Source organism: Calonectris borealis, chromosome 4 (genome assembly GCF_964195595.1).
Source record: "Calonectris borealis chromosome 4, bCalBor7.hap1.2, whole genome shotgun sequence".
Taxonomy (NCBI): domain Eukaryota; kingdom Metazoa; phylum Chordata; class Aves; order Procellariiformes; family Procellariidae; genus Calonectris; species Calonectris borealis.
In genome coordinates, this window is record NC_134315.1 from 67,130,155 (window position 1) to 67,154,181 (window position 24,027).

The following is a 24,027-nucleotide window of genomic DNA, read 5'->3' on the forward strand; positions in this document are numbered from 1 at the left end:
TCTATACTGTAATGGGTATACCTCAAAGCTGAGGTTTTCTGCACCTCTTCGTTGAACGTTGATGCAAAATTTATTGCATGTTATTTGGCTTCTGAAATGTGAAAATTACTCGTGAAATTTCCCTGACCTTTTTCAAAAGCCACTTTTAAACAAGTGGTGGATGTATCTATTCAAGTGCTTACAAAAGCAGAATTACCTTTTGGTTCTCGGGGTAGTGTGTGGTAGTACAAGACGAAATGAGAATTCGTCTTTCATTTTAGTTGAAAAAGGTGTGGAGTAAAAAATGCAAAGGCAGAAACTTTAAATGAATATGTGTGGTCAGTCTAAATAGCCTATAATTGAGCTTTCTGACAGTTTGCTTTGTGGGTATTTGCAATTCTTTAGCTTGATCATCTGTTTATTACTGAGCTGAAAAATGGGAGTCCTTAAGTCTTGGTAAAGGCTTGCTTAAAGAAAAACAGTACTGAGAATTGTGTTTGTGCTGGTGACAGACCCTAATGTGTGCTAAATAAAGATGTAGGAAGCAATTTTATCAGCACCCAGCCAAAAATCATGTTCTAGATGCTATGTGGACAGTTTTGCTCCTTCTAGGAAAAGGCAGCACACGTGCTTGCTTCCTTGTGCGCTATCTCTTCTTTGCTCTTGGTAAAACTGACTTGTAGCTCCTTCCTGTTTGATAAAGCTAGCAGTTTCGAGCACTGTCCCTAAATATCGATGAACAATGATTTTAATCACATCCTTTATCTCCATATATGCATCGGTAGTCCTTCATGCTAGGTAACTGTTCTTCTGTGCTGTTGCACTAAAAAGTGAAGTTGAAGTAGGCTCTTGAGTCGCAAGGGCATAATGGGTGGTGGGTCTGCACTTGAGATCTTAAAGTTGTGCTTTTCGTGTACGGAAATAGAAGCGAAGAAAATTGATGCATCTTGAACTGTGGTTTGGAGAAGTACTACATATTGTTTTCAGCTGTGGTAGGATTTAATACTTCATTTTATGGGCTTTATGTTTCGGAGTTGCCGGAAGAAATGTTCGTAGCTTGGAAATACTTTATTGAAAGTACTAGAAGTAATTTTGGGAAATAAGATTTTGTGGTTATTAATTAAAGAATTAGAAAATGCAGTGATAGGGTTATCTTCTAGACATAAGCTATGCATTAGTAAGTCAGGAAAAAAACAGGCTATATGCAGAAGTAAAAAGCAGTACTTTATTTTCTTATTTAAACAAAATGATGTGCAAAAACTTGATATAACTGAAGTTCATTTTCATTTAAGTTAATACTAAATAAGAAATACATGCATTATTATTCTTTAGTGAGGCAACTTTCCTCCAGCCCTGCAGCACAGGTCAAAAGTATCACTTATTTAATTGTTGTCCTTCTTTTTCATTGAATATAAAACATTAACCTTCAAGAGGGTACCAACCACAGGAAATCTACTCTATCAGCACTTGCTATTACGTGTCATTATCATGAATAATTTGTGGGAAATGGACCTAAAAAGAAGACTGATAGTCCGTGTTTTATATCTGTATCTCTCTCACCAATCAGTTACTTAAGATCTTCATATCTGTTGAAGTATTAAGAATTTTTGTTTGCAGCAATGTCAAGGCATTCAGGTCAGATTGAGCATAAGAATAGCATTTCTAATGTTGCAAATAACAAAGGAATTGTATTTTTAAATACTTGTCTGATTTGAGTTCAGAGAACAGGAAAAACATGTCCTGAATTAGGATAGCAAGCCTTTTCTTTTATTTTTTTTTTCCCTTTTTTTTTTTCTTTTTTTGAGATGTTAAAGCAAAAAATAACTGCATTGAATTCTCGGTTTTAGACACTACCTATGAACTGAAAGAGACACCTCTGTAAGCATCTCTTCAACCTGTAGAAACAAAACAATGTTTCATTTGGTTGGCCTCTGCACTTATATTAATCTAAAAAAGGGAAGGTTAAGCTTTCAGGTGATAACATAAGGTTCCTTGAGATAAGTTTTTAAAAATATTTCAGTATGAAGGAAAAAAAAAAAACACAAAAGCCACAACCCTGAAATAATAGTGCGACCTTGCAAATCCTTGCCTGCACACCTTCCTTAACTAATAATACTTTGCAATACAAAAATTGGACTGGGAGCTGATGGTGTTTTCCTGTTGGGAGGATTTCTCAACGAAATAGTTCCTGTTTTAACCAGATGACTAGCTGTTTAACAAGAGGAAAACTTGGTACAGGAATAGGCACTTTTATTACTGAGTCGGCACGCTGGCTTTGTTCCAGGCCTTGTCTTACAGGGACCAGGCGACATTCCCCAAATGCGCATGCTAGTTCAGTCCATCAGGGAGAGCTGATGGCTTCCTTTTCAGCAACACAGCTCCCTTGTGCATGATTTTCTTTGTATATAAGTAGCTGGTTTTTGTTTGGTGGTGGGGGAACGGGAGGAAGTAGTTGTGTTCCTCACTTCCCCTCCTGCTGATGTTTTTGCCTACAAAGAGAATTTATTATTCCTGTTCAGTTCTAACGACAGATGTATGTGTATCTAGCCTGTAACAGCTCTTTATTGTTTCTTTTGAAGGCCAGAAAACATCCTTTTTAGTAATATATATTGATGATCATCTTCGGAGTGTTAGTATTAACTACGTGGGTAGGGAATCTTAAAATCAGGAAAGTAACAGACGTAGTGTGGAGGGAAATAACAGGTGTGGAGTTTACTGATCATAATGGACTTCTGTGATTCATCATAGCAACAAGACTTACCTTAAGTTTCATTTTCCTGAAATGGTTGGGGTGGAGGTGTGCACTGGTGTCCCATTATAATCAGCAAAGAAAGAAATTGATTCCTGTTTCACTGCTAAGCTGCTGATGTAATACTGATATAGTGCCTGGAGAAACACTTGTGACTGTAATTACGAAGCAGATAATTACCTAGCTGCTTATTTAAATAACACCCTTTTGGAACTAGATGCGCAGCTTGGACCTATAATAGCTATTGTGAAAATAAGTGTGTCTCATGCAGCTTCTGTCTGCTTTTTTTCTTCACAAATGTTTTGATAGCTCTAGTAGTATTACCTGTACATTATCATATCCTACCTTGTGTTAATGATTATGTGTGCGTGTTATGTTTTTCTCGCAGTGTCTGTCTTTGAGCTTTGTAAGTTGTGGGTATTTTATGTAATGTAATTTATGATCGTTTTTCCAATGGCTTCTACAACAGTAGAAAACGCTTTAAAGTATTATTTTAAAGGGTAGAAGTTACCTCTTGCAGTACCTCCAGTGAAACTTCTCGAGAATCTCATACGTTCATCTTGTAGAATTCCCATACAAATTTAACAGAAAAGTGAAGAACTTGGTGAATGGATTTATATCAGAGCTGCTCAAACGGGTCAGCCTCACTTATGCCCATGGGAAAATATGCAGCCATTTGACAGCCAGTGGAAGAAAACAAAGGGATTGTTTAAGTAAGGATGCTCATGCTGTGCCTTTACTGGTTGCTTCATTTCTCTTTGCATGGAAGTTTTTCTACTTCTACCACTAGGAGAAAACAGCAATGTGTTTTAAAAGAGCAGCGTTTTTATTGTTGCTGTCTTTGTGCATGTTTGAAATCTACTCGTCAAGTGTCTTATTTTAGTTTTGGTCCATATGGAGCATGATGATATACAACTGCCATTAATTCACCTTTTTAGCTGAAGTAGCAGAAGATGGGTGTGCAGTGGGTCAAACTGCTTCAACCCTCCTGATAAACCATGTGCCTGTCACCGTGAGGCTGCATTATAGAGCTTCCGCTTGCTTAGTTTGCTCTTTCAGAATAACTTCTAACTTCTTGCTCAGCTTAAAAAAGCCAAAGATCAACAGCTGGAACGTCCAAGTCAAAGATTCACGGTGAGGAGTGTGCCTGCTTGGACCTGCTGGGGGAGGTAACTCATGAGGGCCGTGTAGTAAAGAATGTGTGGCTGCACTGGGCTGTATGTGCTGGAAGAGGGGACGCGAGGCAGGGAAGAGCTTCCTCTCCTGAGAACCAGCTTCTGTCTTTGCCTCTTCCACAAAACTCCTCGTGAGGTTTTTGGAGTTGCTCTCTAATCGCATCTTTTGTGTACCGGGCGTCTAGCTTCATGGTCACAAGCTGACAGGGAGAAGGACATCAGCTGGTCTCTAAGGGATACAACACAAGCAAGCAGAAAGATTCAAGCATTACAAGATGCCACGTAAGATTAGCTACTCTCCAAAGTTTCTTAAACTAGATATCCAGATTATCAGACACCACCAGTGTTAGTGTAAGGTATGTGTGTCTGTTCATTGTGTGTATATTGAGGCTGTTAACGTGCCCATGCTGTGGGGCAGATTTATGAAAATAAGTTGATTTAATAGCTGTGAGGCATTCTGATCTGGCAGTGATGAGCGGGACAGAAGAACCCATGAGGAAATGCATCACTGTGTGTGCAGAGCAGGCTTTCAGTCCCGGTTGCAGTAACCAAGGTGTAGCATTGTGCTCAGAGAGATGAAGTAACAAAATGCTGAGCAGCTGCTCGTGAAGCGAAGGCTGTGTCCAGCCTTTCTGCTGAGAGAGCCAGGAGGCTTTTTGGGGGACTATAGGAAGTGAGCGTGCAATTTAAGACTGTACTGTAACGCATGCGCAGAGCCAGGCTAAATTCAAGCTCTACAAGCAATTACAAGACAGGTGTTCCCTAACGTGTGAGTTTGCTTCTCTTAAGGTTCTTTTCCTGTAGGCTTTTGCTGTCCAGTGCGCTTGATTGTCATGTGCTATAAGCAAGCAGTCGTGAGATTTCACTGGAATCCTTTCATTTTTGGCATTAAGGAGACTGCCAGCCTTAATGCTGAATTCAAGTCAAGTATGGTGGCTACAGCTGACTGTGAAGACTGTGCAGATGCTTTCACTTAGTAGAATAGGAAGGTCCTTTCTTCTAGATATTTTTTGTTTGTCGTAAAAGATTTAGGTGTACTGCTTTGTCTTTTGCAGGCCTAAGCCTCAACAAAGAAAATCTCAGTCAAAATATTTATACAGGACATAGTAGCAACATACCACTGTCCTTTCACTCAGCGAACATGTGTAATGTTCTGGTATAGTATTTCTGATGTATCGTTGTATGTGTTAGTCTGGAGAAGAGGAGGCTCAGGGGGAGACCTTACTGCTCTCTACAACTACCTGAAAGGAGGTTGTAGCGAGGTGGGTGTTGGTCTCTTCTCCCAAGTAACTAGCGATAGGACAAGAGGAAAAGGCCTCAAGTTGCGCCAGGGGACGTTTAGATTGGACATTAGGAAAAATTTCTTTACTGAAAGAGTGGTCAGGCCTTGGACCAGGCTGCCCAGGGAAGTGGTTGAGTCACCATCCCTGGAAGTATTTAAAAACGTGTAGATGAGGTGCTTCAGGACATGGTTTAGTGGGCATGGTGGTGTTGGGTTGATGGTTGGACTCAATGATCTTCGAGGTCTTTTCCAACCTTAATGATTCTATGATTCTATGCGGTATTCTGTTCGTTTACATGTTATTATAGCGAGAGAAGAGTTCCCAAACTGAAGAGGTTGGGAAAAGGTGTGGATTTCTGGAGGAAACACCTCCAGAAACTGTGCTGTTTTATTTTTAACTGTGTGAATCATGCTGATTTGAAGTCTGTTACCTGTGATATTTCTTAGGGATAATACACTAAAAGATGACATCCAGTTCTATCTCACTTTTCTTCAAATTTGAAAAGCCAATGCAAATTTCCAGCATGGGCTGACAGTTGCTGGCTTGTACATTAGCTTAGCTTTTTTGATGACTTCTCATTTCATAAACTGATTTTTTGCATTGTACCAAAACATTCGTTAGCATCAGTTTCTAATTTTTCTTGCATGTTAGTAAAATGCTGTTTTACGAACATATTCCAGAAAGATATTTCGTTCTTGCGTTAGAGAGAGAATATATTTCTTTTGTTAATGCTTCTTACTGGTGGTTAATTATCTTCAGTTTTGAAAGCGTAGTCCTTGTTTGTAGCTGGCGTTATTTTCCTGGCTTTAGCACCCACTACTGTCTTTCCTCACAACTTAATCTCTGGATTTGAGTTCTTCAGTAATGGATATTTTCCCTCCATTACTCTAATCACAGCACCTTTGGAATCATCACTTCTCCTTTTAATAATTGACTCTTCATGGTAACCTCTCTTTTTGATAATTTAAATAATTAAGTTCTTTAAGTTTCTTGTTGTGACGCATTTTCTACCCGTGAATAATTTTTATAGCTGTTACTGACCTTTGTTTTTCCAACTGCCTTTAAGTGATGAGATGTAGACTTTACATTTCTTTGGAGTATTTTATTGTTGGTCTTCTTAATTTCGTGTACGGAGCTGAAACTGTTTCCCCCTTACTCATTCCTTTAGTTGAACATAGTTGTAAGAACAATCCCTTTTGCCACAGTGTCTGTTGAGGGATTTATCTGCTCTGACCCTCTCAACTCTTGTTGAAGGTCCTACTTGATAGACTTCAGTCTCACGTTCAGAAGATTTGGTCCATGTTGTTTTGAAGCCTTATGCAGGGCTAAACACAGATGCTATGTCATATCTGTGAGATGTTTTAAAACACGTGGACACCAATGATATGGTAAAAGCAGAACCTAGGCAAGATCAAGCAGGACTTCAGAGCTCTGGGGGCATGAGTGAACAGGACAGGGGCCCAGGTGATCTTCCAGTTTATCTTGCCAATCAGAGATAGGAGTGCAGGCAGAGGTCGACACATCATGCAGATTAACACCTGGCTTTGTGGCTGGTGTCGTCACCAGGGCTTTAGCTTCTGTGATCACAGGACATTCTTCGAAAAATACAGATTACTGGGGAGAGATGGGATCCACATACCTAGAAGAGGAAGGAGAATCTTTGCTGGCAGATTGGCTTAGAGAATCATGCTTTAAACTAATGAGCTTGGGGGTGAGGTCTATAGCTGGGACACTTGTGTACTCACAAGCAGCAGGGTGGATGAGTGCACCTACCAGAGCAGTGATGAATGTGCCCCAATCTCCCAAAAAGGTTCCACCAAAAAGGTGAGAGATTTGACAGTCAAACTGAAACGCTTCTATACCAATGCAGGCAGCATGGGTAACAACCAGGAGGAGCTGGAAAGCTGTCATCTGACAACTATAGCTGAAACTTGGTGGGATGGATCATGTGATTGGAGCACTGCAATTGATGGCTAGAAACTGTTCAGGAGGGACAGGCAAGGAAGGAAAGATGGGGGTGTTGCCCTCTTTGTTAAAAAATGGATTAATTGCACAGTGCTTTTTTTGAAACAGCAATGCACAGGTCAAGAGCTTATGGGTGAAAATTAGAGACCAAGCCAACAAAGGAAACCTTGTGGCTGTGTTTATTACAGACTGCATATCAAGGGGAGGACGTTGATGAAGCGTTCTTACTTCAACTACAGGAAGCATCACACTTGCAGGCCCTGATTCTGCTAGGGGACTTAAGCCACCCTGACATCTGCTGGAAAATATGATCTTTAAAGGTCCCTTCCAACCCAAACCATTCTAGGATTCTAAAACAAGTTTCTTGTGCTCCAGGAGGGAGAAGACCGAGGTGTTCTTCTGCAGACCCGACAGCTGAGGTGTGAGACGAACGATAGCTCCATTGGATATCTTTGTCTATTTGCCGTAGGAAAGTCAGGAGAAAATTTAAGCATGCCTCTGTATGATAAAGCCAATGTCTGAGAGAGTTTGAAGGTCTTGTTTGATTAGATTTTAAAGTACATAACTGGTACTGATTTTATTCTAGAATTATTTTGAGAATGCTTTGCAATATGTAGATAACACTGCTGTAAATGCTGTGGAATGTGCACCAAATAATCATAAAAATCATCTAATAAAAAGTACCAAAGCGTCTTGCGGTGTTCGAATCCTGGTCAGTCATACTTTGTGCTGAAGAGTGTCGGATGTTTTCCTGTTTCAAGTTGTTGGCCCTAAATCCTCCAGGCACGTACTATTCAATGCCTAGCATATAAAATTAGCTAATTCTCTTAACTGCGGTGTGGTACTTACTGTGAGAGAGGGTGCTGTATATTTAAAGGCTTTGATGGAATAATGCCTCAATCTTCTGTACTCAGTAAGTTCGTTTTCCTTTCTGAACAGGATACAAGGGAGCTTCCAGAAGTCAGTCAAGATGAATATGGTGAAGAGGATCATGGGCCGGCCACGGCAGGAGGAGTGTAGCCCCCAGGATAACGCGCTGGGCTTGATGCATCTGCGTCGCCTCTTCACAGAGCTCTGTCATCCTCCACGGCACATGACCCAGAAAGAACAAGAAGAAAAACTTTACATGATGTTGCCGGTGTTTAACAGGGTAAGCTAGAGAATCTGCAAGAGGTGTTTTCTTTATTTGAATTGACTGTTCATATTTTGTATTCCCAAGACCTTTGGTTCTAGCACAACAGAAGCTTTTCTTCCATTGGCATCCTTTCAATTTTCCCTCGCATGGTGTTGTGTTAGTGGATAAACCTGCTGTTGGAGATTTCCTTCTATTACCGCTTTTTCTGAAGTGCAATCCACAGTTGCATGTAGGCTGTCACAGACTTTTCTGCAGAGCTTGCTGTTATTACAGTCATCTGATTTCCAACCTAAACTTAATCGTAGCAAGTTTATACCCACTTGTTTGTGTGACAGCACTGTCCTTGAGTCTAAAGAACTCTTCTCCCTTCTTCACATTTATTGTACTGATGCATATTTAGAGATAACAATTGTAATATCTCCTGTCAGACTTGGTTTTGCAAGGCTACGTGAGCTGAAAAATTTTAATCTCCTCTTGTGATAAATTCTCTGTATTTCTCATCACCCTTGTAGCCCTTTTCCTATGTATTAAGTCTGAATCCCTCTTCTTGGACAAGGGGGATTTTGAACAAGCGATCTGTAGGGAAGATGTAATAGCCACTTGTACAGTGCCATTCGTATTTCACTGCTCCCTTGTGCTCAGGCACTGAGACTTTGTTTGGAGGCAGAACTGTGACAACTGTCACTGGAATTAATAGTGACATCTTACGTTACTGAGTTACTCTGCCACTTCATTGTGAATAATAACTTTGATGGTAGTTTTAGGGTCTTGAAAGAGCAGTAGGTACAGATCTAGCTTTCCTTTCTTTCCTGCTGTAACCTGAACCCTTGCTCCTAAAGCTTTTCTTGGGTGATGGGTTTGTGCTTGTATATGCTACCGCGGAGAACTGGAATCATCCAAAAACTAAAATGCAAAAACTTGATAGGAAAATCAACTCAGTTTTCTCTTTTTTAGACTGATGTTTAGTTGAAAGTATAGCTTATGATGGTGTAAGACGTTGAACTGCTTACATGCTGTGTAGAAAAATAATACTAGTCAAGGCATAGTATTAATATGATTTTCAGTCTACTAGGTAGCATGCTTTAGTGGATAGATCCCCTAAATGTCATTCCATTGCCCTAGGTCTTATTCCTAGTTCTACTGGTAACCTGTTTTGTGAGTTTGGGAGAAGTAAACTCAGTTCATCTTCTTCCTCTTTAATTTATCTGCTTGGATTGTATGCCCTTTAGTTATGGACATTCTTTATTTGTTTTTACAAATTAGTGCAATGGAATCTTAATCTTGGCTTGAGCCCGTGAAGGTTATTTTGGTGCAGTTACGCTTAGAAATCTCCCTCTGGTGGATACAGGTGGCTGATGCTTCTGAAAAAGGGAACATACCCACTATAACTGCTTCAGCACTTAGTTGTAATCTGCAGGTGGAGAAGAAATTTTTTCCTGGCATTTGTGGTAGTTACTTGCAGTAGGATTGTTTCTGTGGAAATTACAACTGGTGATATAACTGGATTTAAGAAAAACTAGTGCAGCAATGCATGTAATATTTCTGTACAGCAGTCTTTCCTTAGACTTTCATTAGACTTCAGAGATGAAAAAGAACAGTTAATTTTGATATCTGTTGTTTCTCCCTTTTCTCTTTTCCCCCTTTCTCTCTTACTACACTTTCTTTTTTTTCTCCTTTACAACTCCTGCTGGCTTTGTCCTAGTTCCTGGTCCCTCCACTTGACCCTGTTGAAGCCTAGTTGTAGTTGCCTCATGTCTTTGCACCATTTGTTCTCTCTCACTGTCCTTCGTTTAGCTCGTGTGTTGAAGCGTTCTGAAAAATGAATCAATAGCCCCAAGTTTTCTTCTTACTCCATCAAAATCAGCTCTTGCCTAACTAGTCTAAGGTATCATTTCGATTTCTTGAAAAGATGAATGGTTTCTGCGATTTCCATCTGTATGAATACATCTTGGCCACTCTTTTCTCCTAGATCCCGATTTTTCCTTCCTCAGGTTCCCCATGTCTCTTTTTCTGTTCTTTACAGAATCCATCTAATTTTGTGGATGGGCTGTTTTCCCTTCTCTAAATCCTAGAGACTCTTTTGTTCCCTTCTTTACTGAGGTGAACTTGATGCTGAAGACATGCATTCTTCTGTGCTTGCCAAATGTTTTGCTTTTGGATCCTACCTGTGGTTTCTCTCTTCCTCTTCCCTCGTTTCCTTGTTTGGTTTTAACATCACTCTCCTGAAACTGGCTGTTTTTAATCCGTGACCTTCTTGGAGTTGTCCTTCTTGCCACAAATACAGCCTGTCGCCAGATATTGCCACTTCAGTTTCCAACCTCTGTAAAATCTGAATCACAGTCTGCCACATTGAGGGAAGCATGTATTGTTTGTGGTGTTTCACTTCCTTTCTTGCAGTCCTTGATAACAATTATCAGTCATCAATGAACTGTTAGTGTAGCACAAACAAAACTGATTTCTCCTGGTCAGTCAGGTCTCCTATGTCCTTATTACAGGGGGATTTTTTTCCTTACATTTCATATAAATGCATTCTTGTCTTCCTGCGTTCAAGAGGCTGAGCAGTTGTGATGTCACTATTTATTTCTACTTCCACAGTTTACGTTTTTAGGTTCCTGGTTAATGCCCCTTCTTCTTTTGAGGCTTACACATAGAGTCTGCTGTGGCTTCCTTGGCTTATCTAGTTTTGTGTCTTCTGGAGTGTCAGCTGTCTGTGGTACAGTTTGTTTTGGAACAATCCTGCTAGCTTAGTAACTCTGCGAGTCAGAGTAAGACAAATTCTGAAATTGATCGGAATAAAAAATAGAACAGGAGAAATATTTCATTTTCCGAAGAGTCTTATATGAGATTTTCAGTGGGAGATATGGTAAATCTTGGTTCACTCTAGATTCTGAGATTACTTTCCTCTGAGACCTACTTTTGCTGACAGGAAACACTAAAACATCGCTAGAAGTTCCTTTTCAAAAATTTTATTGTTTCTCAAACATAATCCTTAACTGCAAATGTTTTAAGCTGTCAGTTAATAACTTGATTCAAATTCAGACTCTGAATCCCTCAGTGTCGTGGTTTAACCCCAGCCAGCAACTAAACACCACGCAGCTGCTTGCTCACCCCCCCGCTCTGGTAGGATGGGGGAGAGAATCGGGAGGGCACAAGTAGGAAAACTCGTGGGTTGAGATAAAAACAGTTTAATAATTGAAATAAAACGAAGTAGAACAGTAATAATAACAATGATAACAACAATAACAGAATATACAAAGCAGGCGATGCACAATGCAGCTGCTCACCGACCGCTGACCACGTGTGGCGAATGGGGGGCTAGCCCCCACCCCCCCCCTAGTTTTTATACTGAGCATGATGTCACGTGGTATAGAATACCTCATTGGCCAGCTGGGTCAACCGCCCCAGCTATGCTCCCCACCCCCAACAGCTTCCCCTGTACATGGGAGACTGAAAAGTCCCTGGTGCAAGCACCACCCAACAACAACCAAAGCATCAATAGGCCGTCAACACTCCTCTCATACCAAACCCAAAACACAGCATACCCCCCTCCAAGCCACTGGGAATAAAGTTAACTCTGTCCCAGCTGGAACCAGGACAGTCAGTTACTTTGCATAGTTATGTGTATTCTGTTGAACAGATTTAAGTGAGATTGAGTACTTTTTGTGTTACTGCCTTAAGGGAAGTCCATGATGGTGTACCATAGAAGCATTATCTGTTGCAAGATTGGGATGTCTGTGTTAGGAGGAGAAAACCCCGAATAAATTGTGCACCTCAGATGAAGAATTCCATACCACACCTTGATGTGTACTTCAGAATGTCAGTTGTATAGAGTATAGAGCTGTTGGAAGCAAGACCTGCGTGTGTTTTGGCTGGAAGCAGGGAGTGTGTGTGTGAGAAATCCAGAAAATAGTTCTGGAAGAAGCGTGATTTTTACTGAATGCAGACATCTAGAGTGAGGAAGGTAAGTCTGCTTCCCATAGGCATCCAAGTGGCCAGCAATAGGCAGCCAGTTAAATAACCAGTGTATCCAGAAGCTCTTTTGAGGCTTTCTTGCTTAACCAGTATAAGTTTTGGGGGTTTTTGTTGGTTTTTTTTTTTTCTCTTCAGGGGTATCTGAAGTTTTGTGTGAAATGCAGTTCTGTTTTCTTTCTGATATTTTGAGGATTATTAATTGTAAATCCAGAGGAGCTAAAGCATTCTTGACTTTGGTTTGTAGATACAGCATGTCTCAAACCTGCTGTAGTTAAAACCATCCTGCTAGTTCTGGTAACGAATGGGTTTACAGACCATTTCTGTTTCCTTGTTGTTCAGGGAGGCTTATGAAATGATGAATCGCGTAATAATGAAAAGCTAAATCGGTGCATAATTAACAAAAGATGGGCCCTCTGGAAGAGTACTCAAAAGGCTCCTTTCAGAGTTCAATGCGTTTGCAGAAGCATTGCTCTACTGGCACCATCGTAATGCTTTTGCAGTATATGAAAAAATGGATGGAATGACGAAGAGGCTGGTTTTGAGTAAGTGGTACATTGTTTACATTTTCTTGAAAGAGCCTTGCTTTTCCATATTAAAAAGATAATTTACTGGTAAAATGCTTCTTATCCTGTTCCTGGTTTTTACTACCACTTTTAGTCAAAGAGTATTATCAATATCGAATGCAGGCACACAGTGCAAACTTGGTTATGGGGCAGCTAGTTAAAAAACAGTTCACCTCAGTCAACCTTTTACTGTAACTTTGAGCTCTCTGCATTTCCTGGGATCTGCTGACAACTCTAGGCAAGCTCAGGACAGGTAACAGGGCTGTTAGTTCTTCCTCTTTCCTTGGTCTAGAGTGAAAGAGCTTTAAACAGTTAATGATAGCAAGATGCTCTGCCAATGTGCATTCTAGTCTAGATAATCTTGCTTAGGTTATACTGGTGAACACGCAAGCCTCGAGGCCCTCTTCCCTTCTTATAGCATTGTGGAAGTTAGAGGCTCTTGGATGAACTGGGAGCTGATGCAGAAAACTGCAAAAGGAGGTCTTGTGAAAGGTTTAGGGAAATTTGGATTGTCTGTACTGGGAATGTTGAGTACTCTGTAATCCAAATGAGGGGTGTTTTTCTTGGTCTGCCGAAAAAAGTCATCTGCCTGTAATGTCTGGGCTCCTGTTTGCTTGCTTTATTGATAATGGTGGTTGAAGTCTCCTGTATGAGAAATGCTTAAGTTTTTGGTGAGAAGTATTTTTATTGTGAGGAAACTGAGTGTTCAATTTCAATGTTGTATTTCTGGCTGCGTTTCATCATGACTTTGCAATGCGAGTAGGCAGGAAAAATATTTTTGGCTGTTCTGTAATGTGCCAGAGGAACTGATACTAAGGGGAGTAAGAAGTCAAACTTAGACAAAGGTTATTCTGTCTTCTGCCTTTTAAGTTTTCTTCAGTAAGTTCCAAGGTAAGTCAGTACCACAATTATCTCGCATCCCTGTTGGCTGTAATGTTGTGGAGTTCACTGGATGTCCCTAGACTTAAGAGTGACCTCAGTCAAGTATGTCAGCAGCTCAGCTACAATAGTATAACTGGGTCACCCAGGGAAAGGAGACAAGGGTGAAGCAGCTGTTGAGTCCAAATCAGTTGTACTGCTGTAGATCGCATCCTTTTTCTGAGAGGCAAATATAACATGTTGAACTAAAGTTTTACTAGAAAAATACTGTTACGTTTCCTGGCTCGTCGGTGACATTCCTGCAGGTCATGTAAATAGCCACGAGGGAGAAAAATGTAAACGTGCAGAGAAGTATTGAGACTGTTCAGGTGTTTAGCAGGCTATTCTGTTTTTTCAGCACTGACACAAGTGATGATACCAGAATTCAGATTGCATACTTTGTTTGATAATGAATATCGTGGTTTTACTGTGACTGTTTTAGTGCAAGGATTACATCAGAATTGCGGATGGAGACTCCTTTTTGCATGCAGTCTTGAATGAAAAGTAAATTACCTCAACAACTAGCTGATCCATTTTGAGATAATGTCATGTTCCGTAGCTTTGTGCAATGCCACAGAGTTAACGCATTTCTCCCCGTTAAATGTGATTCAATAAAGGATTTAATAACCAAATTAATGCTTAATCATGAAGAATAAGTTACTAGAATTAAGTGACAATTTATAAAAAAAAATTCCCTAGTAATTACTGCTGTTATGTTCAGGAGGATCTCAAGAGAGAAGAGTAAGGCCTTGGGATGCCAGCAACGTGGGAGGCTTCCTGGTATCGTCAGTTTATTGAGGGAAGACTTAACAGGGCAGTTCTACTTCCTAGTCCCTTCTAGATTTTAGACACATTGTTCTGCACGTGCAGTTCACCCCTGTGGATGTTTAGGTCCAGCAGATAGTGAAGGAGTCTTAAAAACAGAACTCCCGTTGGAGAATTTGCTCTGGTATCTAGTCTTGACCTCATTATGTGCAGTCTCAGTCTTTTGGGGCTCTGTGGGGTTTTCATCTTGCAAGAAAACTTGTGATTCCCTTTCTCCCCTTCATTCATCAGCTCTTACCTCCCTGAATGATGACTTAATTCCAACTACGAATATATCTTGGAGCATGCACTGTGAAAACCAGTACAGTGATGAATACTGCAGCAGGAAAACAAAAACTTATAATCTCCATAGTAATACTCTTCCTTCGCAAAGGAAGGTGATAGTTCGTAGTGATCCTTGTAAACTTAATGACTTTTTGATGCATCCATTTTTCTCTTGTTTTAGGTGTTTGGAAATGCTCCTCCAAGTACAATGACAGAAAAATTTTCTGACCTCCTGCAGTTTACTACTCAAGTGTCACGATTGATGGTGACTGAAATTCGACGGAGAGCATCAAATAAGTCCACAGGTATGGCACAAGTTTGGGCTTTGTGAGATGTGCATTGTGAATTTCAGATGAGTCAGAATACTATGAGCTGCCATCCAGAGCAACTGTGCGAGCTCAGGAATGGAAGTTTTCGCAGCAAAAATATGTTGTCTTCTGTTTCTTTGGGCTGAGAGAGAGGAGGAGGCTAGAGTTTTCCTCCCTCGGTTATGGAGCAAGCTGAGTTCCACAAACTTGACAACACATCAGGGAGAGAGGAGTGAGCTAAGTTGCATCACCTACAGGTAGGAGACCAAGAACATGCATGTGGACAGCTGCTGTATCTTGCCTGAGGTGCCTGTTAGTGGTGTGTTTTATCCCTTGGGTATGTTAACGTTCCAAAAACATGCATTTTTAAATTAGCTGTTGGCCTGGAAGCTAGTATGATGTGAAAGTACAGCGAGTCCCACATTAGGATCAACAATGCCAGCCCTAGAAAAATGTTAGCGGATCCCTCTTTTGCTCCGTTTATTAAATGTCGGGGTGAGATTTGGTTCTGTTGAACCCTGACCGTGTCAGAACCTGACCACATATTGAGAGTTGCATGACTGAGGACAGTGAGCCAAGAAGGCATGTTTCATTAGCTTTACTCTTTGATTTCCTCTTCTGAAGAGGAGCGCTTCCAAGAATTATCAAGTTTTTGTCTACTAAATAATTTCAAGATCTCTGCTGGCTTCTCAGTTTGGATTTGGTGGTAAATAAGGAAATAGCAGACTGGAAAAGGCTGTGCAAATTATTATGCATGAAGTCAGGAGTCACAAACTGTGCCAATTACAATTTCTTTCCGTTTTAAGTAGAGTGACTAACAGTGAAACATTCCAGATGGCTAAACAGATATCATAGACAAAACCTGTTCTCTATGGGTAAACAGACGCAAAGTGTCTTTTCTTTGGGCATTTAGGAGAAATGAATGTCCAACAGCCATGCTGGCAGTATGGTGGTGTTTGTTTGACCTTTTTTTCTGGGGAACATCTGTTATGCCTGCTAGTCAGTTGGATTCTGCTAAGAAAGGCCATTTTTGTGTGTTTGTTACTTAAGCCATAGCTCTGCTTCTTGCTCCAAGATAATCCAGTTGTCTGGAAAGCTAAGTCAGAGGTAGATTTTGTTGTTGTTGGGTTTTGGGGGTTTTCTTGTTTTCTACCTCAGTTGGAAACTTAACCACAATGACTTAAAAGGCAGGTTTGTATTCTTCTAAGCTTTAGTGTAATGGGTAGCAATGTTTTTATTAAAACATAAAGCACTCATTTTTCCTTCGTTATCAAGATAGCTACTACTTGGGTCAGTAAACTCTCTTCAGACCTCATGTAAGAAGGCCTAAGAGGTCCGTGTTTTGCAGTTGCATTGTGACTTGGTGGGACTCAGGGAGTTGCAGTTTGCTCTCCAGAAATGACCGGTTAACAAGCTGTTAAAACTCATAGTTTGCAGACTTCTGTGTTAAACTGTTTAGAGCTAGATACACATCTCCTGTGATACTGAAAAAAATTACAGAAATTCTTGGCTTTTTAGAATACGCTTTATGTTAAAGACATAATATTGTATCTATGGATTGTGAAGGCTCTTTTTTTTTTTCCATTCTTTTTGTGTACTAAACAAAAACATACAGCATATCTTAATAGCTATTAACACATAATTATATCTCTTAGCGTGTTTTTAAAAGTGAAAAACTTCAGTAACAACTATATGCAGGAAATGTCTCTGGTAATATCCAAGTGCAAATTCCTGATGGTGTGGAGCGCTCCGTTTAAGTCAACAAAATTGCTGAGCTTGTTTTAGAGACAAGCTTTCCATACAAACATTATCAAAAGTCAACTTTAGATAGTTAACGAAAGGGAAGAAATTTTACAAGAACTTGCTTTCTATCTGTAAAGAGATAAATGCATTGGCAGTATTTTACAGTTGGGAATGTGGTATGATTAAATCTTACCTGTTGGTGTGTTGGGGGTTTTTTGTTTGTTGTTGTTTTTTTTTTTGTTTTGTTTTGCGGGGGTTTTTTTTGTTTGTTTTTGTTCCCCCCTCATCTCATAATGGAGCACAGCGCAAATTTTTTCATCAGGCCTTTGAATATTTATGCTAATAGCTATGTGAGTAATGCCTGCCATCGTGGAGGCATATCTCAGTTATTCTTGGCAGACTGTAGTAGTTTTCTCAGAACAGCGTTTCATGATTCGGTAGTAACTGTGCCAGCACCCTATCTTAAGTAGTCTCTGAACGTTGTAGTTACGTGTTCAACTACAGTTTCAACTGTCTTGTTTCTCTCGTATGGATGTAACCTTGGAGTAAGAAAAACGAAGCAGTTAAAATTGAGTTAAATTATCTTGCACATTTAAGTCTTTGCTGTACAACAGTGATAATTTGCAGCTGACAGCAGTAACTGTATCTATGAGGATTAGTACATGGTTTCCCTTGCCCTGGGGTATCTAGTCTGAAGATAGTGTGTCATGGTTGACATAGCTCTATATACTTGAGATTTTAAGCTGCCAAATTTTCCACAAATAAATCCAATTTCATGTCTGAATTGATTAAAAAGTTGTGGTAGTACTATGCTAAAATGTATGTTCAAACATCTATTTCTAGCATAGTCTCGGTTCCGAAATGAACCTTTCTTTTAGGAGCAAGTGCATCTGGCTCAGGGCTGAAAAATACAGACTTCTTAAAAAAGGGACAGGGACAGCTGGATTCTTGGTAGAATAAATGTGGCTACTTTGCCTACTGATGCTGGCGGGGAAGCAGCATTTCTATTTCATGTATTTTTCAAAAGACATATCCTGGATGCAGTTGGTTCCTCTGTGATTTTGCAAATATTTCAACAGCATGTCCTAGAGTGTTTGGCACATCATCATAATTTAGACCCAATGCAAAGATAAGAATAAGGCAGGGAAAGGTAGTTCAGGCGATCCTTCTGGTACGGACAGTGGGACTTTGTGTGCCATTTCAAGGTGTCTAGCCGGGCTAACACACGGTGGAGCGTGGTCCCCGAAGTCCTCTGTCCGGAGGTAGGTGGTGTTGCAGGCAGGTGGGAGAGCTTTTCTTTCCATGCCACAGGTGCTGTGAGCTGAATAGCCTGGGACCCTTTGATTTATCATTTCAGTGAGTACCTGTACCTTGTACATGGGAAATCCCAACTACTGAATAGTTTCACACATTGCAAACTTAAAGGTAAGTGCATAAAGCTGTCCTCCCCGGATCAAACTGTGAACCCGCGTAACTGAGCGGTGGGTTCTCAGCTGCAGGCACTAACAAACAGAAAGCCAGAAACAGGGCAAGTAGAGAGTACACTTTTCTGTTTCACTCTTAACAGCTTCTCATATTTCAGCAGTTGAGGGTGTGCAAACCTGTGATTTGGTACCTTGTAGTGGTTATTCCATGTTTACTAAAATTGTTTTCTAACTCAGTCCTATGTTATCTGCCTCTCAAGCACACCAGATGACATACTGACAGCTCCCATTATTTAATGCATTAGAATATATAAACATTTGGTATCACAGGGAGGTTCAGAATGATTCCCCTAGTGATGGGCAATTCTGCAACCTGGAAGGTCCTTCCCCAGTCAGAATATGAATAAGTGGTTGTGGGCACAATCCGTGAAACCTGTGCAGAAGGGTAGAAAATTGAAGAATAAGAAAGCAAAACGGTTTATCACAGGGCTGGAACATTTTAACTTCCTTTCAAGGTCAATTTCAAAAATTTGGGGTTTCTTTTTTTTATGATTTCATGTGTGCTAGTCTGTGTATATCACTGTTTTATGCACCTTTTAAATTCAATTTGTGTCTTGCTTCGTTGATTTCAGTCAACGTTTCATTCCATATTTGCAACATTTGCTGTATGTATTTGTCTCAGGATTTACTATTTAATGCTAAATTTATTTTTACCATACCTCTAGACTGTTCAGCTAATCCCTTCTACCTCCAGAAACAACATTTTCAGTTACTTTTTATACCCTGTGAATGTTGTGGTGGTTTGGTTTTGGGGTTTTTTTTGTTTGGTTTTTTTTTTGTGTGTGTGTGTGTGTCCCGCCCCTCTTCTTGCTCTTCCGCTTAATTTCACTGATTTACTCAAACTGTTTCACCAGTAAAAATGCTTTTAACCTCTTCAGGCATTTCTGTAACATACCTGCTGAAAGACTATCATTATCTCATCTTCAAACCACTTCAGGAGACCAAATTGATAAACATTGGTCATCATAATGTTTAATCATTACAGAAAACCACACCAGGGGGTTGTATTTGGCCTCTGACAATGCCTACCTCTATTCTTTTTAAAATTCCATTGACCTGCAAACTCTGCTTTTATTGTTCGTTTTTATTGCAGTTTACCTCTATCACATCAGCAGAACTAATTTTATGTTTGTCTTAAATACATAAGAGTTAGTATTATTTGTTCAAGTGCATCTCGCATTTTGGGTAAGTTACCGATGGTGGTTAAAGGAAGCTTCTTATCTTCTACTAGTAAGTAGCCTTTCAGGCTCCTCCCATAATGAAGCCTGAAGTTTTCTTGATAGTGTTACTTGTAGTGTCCGATTCTCTTTGAAGTGTTGAGGATCTTTCTCGCTAAAATAAGTGGACTTAGGGGCTGCTTTCAGGCTTTTTTTGGTATGTTAATTAACTTTTGTTCTGTTGAGAAGGGAGTATATTGGAAACGATCTCACATGCTGTGACTGCACGTGTATTGTTTTTTTCATTATATATGTATGTTTTTCCTGTCCTGTGGGTGACTTTGCTTTACAAGGTGATTCTGTTTTGAATTTATTGAAATTGCTCTGAAAGGGAAGCAGTGTCCTATCAGCTACTCATCAGGAGTCAGTTCTGATCAATGACTGCTGTATCTTGTTACTTTTGGTTAACCTTCCATTTATTTTTTTATGCTCTTTACCAGATCTTATGCAAGGCAAGTGTAGTGCAATATAGTGCCTTTCCAGGAGATCCTAGAAAGCCCATTCTTTTATCGGCTGGGTTAGTGAGGCTAAATGCTGGCCTGGTTGAGTTGTTTATCTTTGGATGAACCGCCCTCCATTTCTGCACGCTGCAAAGGCATCAGCCACTTCCTATCTGCGGCTTGTGAAAACAGCACTGCACTGTTCCTGATGATTGAAGGAAGACTTTTTGCCATCACATTTTTGTTTGGGTTGATACTTCTCTCTTGCTATGTAGGCAGTTGGAATGATTCGAATTCTTTAACTCTAGGTATCTGACCGTGTTTCCAGGCATTCCCCACGAGAAGTAGTAGAGACTTCTTGAAGGCTTGATTGGAGAAGGGGTCCCTGACTTCAGCTTGCTCCCCACCACCCCCCTGACACACCCATCCATACCTCCGCCCCCACCTCACCCCCTTTGGCATATGCATAGATATTTTTTCACTAATATTCCACTCTAGGATAAGAATAAGCTATACAAAAGTCTGATGACACTGTTATATGCTGTTTATGGTACTAGAACATCTAACTAAAAGTTTCATGTACTGAATTTGTCCTTAGTGCTATTGCTATAGGCAGTAACGTTGCTTGTAATGCAGTGCTGCTTTTTGCTAGCAATCTGAATGGGTCTAATCCCATTGCTTTCCATCTTCTGCTTTTCTGAAATCCAGGACACAAAGCACCTGTGTCATCTCTTATGTATGAAACAAACTCTGGTGTTTTGTTCTACCAAGCCTCTATCCCATATATACTGAATCCATGCTGAAAAATCTGACTACTCTGTATTACCCATGTGACCACATAATTGTGGTAATACTTATCCGTACATATTTGCATAGTTGTCAAGATATGTATGCTTACGTATTATTTTATAGGTTTTTCTCTTTGCTCTTTTGCCGTTTTTACTAGCTAGCATATCCCAATCCTAGATTTAGTGGTTTGTTCTGCAGAAGTTGAAGGGCTAAGGACATCTAGGGGGGGCGCATAGAGGATGTTGTATTAAAGAGATGACTTGAGCACTTCAAAACCAGGGAAAAGGTACAAGAAATAAATTAAGACTACTGATGATGATAGAAAATAATCTTAAATGATGGCGCTATCAAATTTACTCAGAGCAGATGACAAGAGAACTTCTTCCTGCACTTAAAATGCTGTCTGTGTTTTAGGTAGTGCTTAATTAAGACTGACAGTTTTGAAACTGCTATTTATAGTGTTCAACTGTTATGCCATTTAGGATGCCAGCAGCATGACAACTTTTTCAGAAGCATATACTTAACCCCTAAGTCTCACTTTCAAAGATGACTAAAAGAGCCCCTGTTTCACAGGTGGCTTTTGGAGACTATGCCCAAAGGAGGCTGTGCACACCCTGTTTGGTACCAGTCGTACCTGCTTACAGTCAGAGACTGATTGCCCAGTTCTGTCTGTGGTCAGATAGAAGGAGAACGGGCCTACTAAATAGCACCTAACTCTGGGCTGGTGGGGCACTGTCGTTGTAGAAGCAGCGCATGCTTTAGACATGCTTGACACTCAGAATTTAGGAAAGTGGCTTTTGCCAGGAATTCTGGCATTTTGCGTATGCCTCTAGTGTAGGAACTATGGCTGTGGCATGGCTGTTGTGCTTTCCAAGTTGGTCTGCTCATACACCCAAACCATCCGGTTTTGCACCGATAGCTTTGGAAAACAAAGTGCCCACCAGGTACTTCAGGTCAGCATGCTGGGAAGTTGCTGCATGTCTGCATTTGTGTGAGTTTTAAAAGTTGCCTTGCCTTTCACCTTGGTGTTTCAAGCTTTGTTTTATCTCAGTCAGTCTCGTGCAGGGATTTGGTAGGTGCCTCTCCTTACTTCAGCACCAGAATTGGAAAAGCCAGTGGTTTGTACAAAAACCTGTTATGGGAATAAGGCTGCAAAACAAAAACATGGGAAAATAGCCATTGCACAAATAAACCAAATCTGGATTTTTACCTTAAATCTGTCTCTTTATCTTTTTTCTAGGATTATGACGATAAAAGAGTTTCTGGGCTTTAGGGAAAAATACATCCTCTTTGCACTGGAAGGGAATGAAACTGACACCAGCACTGGTGACATGACATCCCCTGAGTGAGACATCAAATAGATGACCTTTTTCTGTGTGAGAGAAAATCATAGAATAAGAGAGGTCTCTTGTCCGACCTCCTGCTAATAGCCAAACCAACTGTGAGGTGGGACCAGGTTGCGCAGGGCTCGATCCTGTCGTGTCTTGAAAAAAATCTAAGACTGGAGACAGCACAGCCTCTCTGGGCCTCGTTTCAGTGCATCTCTGACCTCGGGGTGGGGGGAAATTTCTCCTTATATGCACTCTGAAGCTCTCTTGATTTAAGCCTGTTGTCTCTTGCCCTCCAGCCATGCAGTGCTGTGACGAGCCCGGCTCGGACTTGTCAATAGCTCCCCACACCGTGGGCACCGAGGCTGCTGTTCAGTGCCCCTGAGACTGTCCCCTCTCCTTGGTTCCTCAGCCTTTCCTCACAGGGTTGGTGCTCCAGCCCCCAAACATCTCTGTGGTCCTCAGCTGAACTCCTGTTGATCATTTGTGACGAGCCTGGCTCGGACTTGTCAATAGCTCCCCACACCGTGGGCACCGAGGCTGCTGTTCAGTGCCCCTGAGACTGTCCCCTCTCCTTGGTTCCTCAGCCTTTCCTCACAGGGTTGGTGCTCCAGCCCCCAAACATCTCTGTGGCCCTCAGCTGAACTCCTGTTGATCATTGTCTTCCCTGTGTTGGATTGGGACCAAAACCGGACACAGCATTCCAGACGTGATCTAACGAGCATTGTGCAGAGGGAGATAATCACTTCTCTTCATGTACCAGCTGTCCTCCTATGGATAAAAGTGTTTCTTTACACCTTGATTTTTGTTACGTTGATTCACCAGTACACGTAGTGGCTGATGGCTTTGGCTCTGTATGGGAGTAGTCTCTCTTGAGAAAAGTTAATGTTAGGAATGTAAAGCAAACGACTGTAGACATCTTCTAGGATCATCTGCTCTGTAGGTTTACTAGTCCAGCTCAGCTTACAGCCTGGTGCTCCAGCAAATTATCTTTTCAGTGTAGTCAGTGCTAGAAGTTTGATAAGTACTTTGCCATGTAAAATGTGTTTACTTTAGAACAGACTCCTTCACAGGTGTATGCTGGGGAATCTTGACAACAGATGAAGCAAACAAACCAAGATTAAAACTGGATTTTTCTTCAGTTGCTGATTTACTCCTCTGTTAGTAATTCCTTTGTAATTCCTTTTTTAAGCAATATTATGCACATTCCTTTTTTGTCCTAGTTGACACTAAAAGCCCTGAAGATGATTGATATGCAGTTATTAATAAAAAATGGTTTTAGATTTCCCTTAAGGGTAATAGACAGTCATCTGGCAGATTTCTTAACATAAGTGTGTATTCAGACAGCAATGAAATAGGATTGCATTTTCTGTTGATTTATTTATTGAGGCTGATAACTTGTTTACTAGGCTGAATATTTATATTTGGCTCTGACTGATACGGAATAGCATCTGATTCCAGAAGTGGTCCCCGGTTCATAAGAATTAGCCATAAGTTATTAGCTTTTTCATTTTCCAAAAAATGAATGGGGATGTGGTAATTGCTGATCTTAATCTTAATTTTACTTTTTGGTCCTGTTTTTTATTCCTTTTGACTTTCCACACCTATCCTCCATACTGTTGTTTCAGTGTGGTGCTTTTTTTGAGAAATTGAATATCAGCTTTGCCCACTGGGACCAGTAAGTGATGGTGACTTCATGCCTCTGGAAAAGAGTATGTTGTATTTGATAAAGCCAAAATACCCAAACAAAAGTTGCTGCATGTTACTGAAATCTGTCTGCTGGTTTAAAGGATGATGCATGACCTAAAAACGTACTTTTTGCAGCCTTGCTAGTGTCAAAGCCAAGTGCGCCTGGAAGACTGGAATGTGTGTCTGGAGAGTGTAGGCCTA

General features: G+C 40.6%; 1 protein-coding gene across 11 annotated transcripts in view; it reads left to right on the top strand.

Moving 5' to 3' along the window:
• Positions 1-24,027, top strand: part of WDFY3 (WD repeat and FYVE domain containing 3) — a 178,362-nt gene that overhangs the window by 45,837 nt on the left and 108,498 nt on the right. For 10 of the 11 annotated variants that reach the window (XM_075149959.1, XM_075149960.1, XM_075149962.1 and 7 more), the window contains 2 exons: positions 8,091-8,301; positions 15,010-15,133. In XM_075149959.1, the coding sequence (XP_075006060.1) occupies positions 8,122-8,301; positions 15,010-15,133 (304 nt within the window). In that variant the 5' untranslated portion in view covers positions 8,091-8,121. Of the gene's footprint in view, positions 1-8,090; positions 8,302-15,009; positions 15,134-18,190; positions 18,305-24,027 lie in introns of those variants that run through there. The other variant, XM_075149969.1, reaches the window with a different exon arrangement.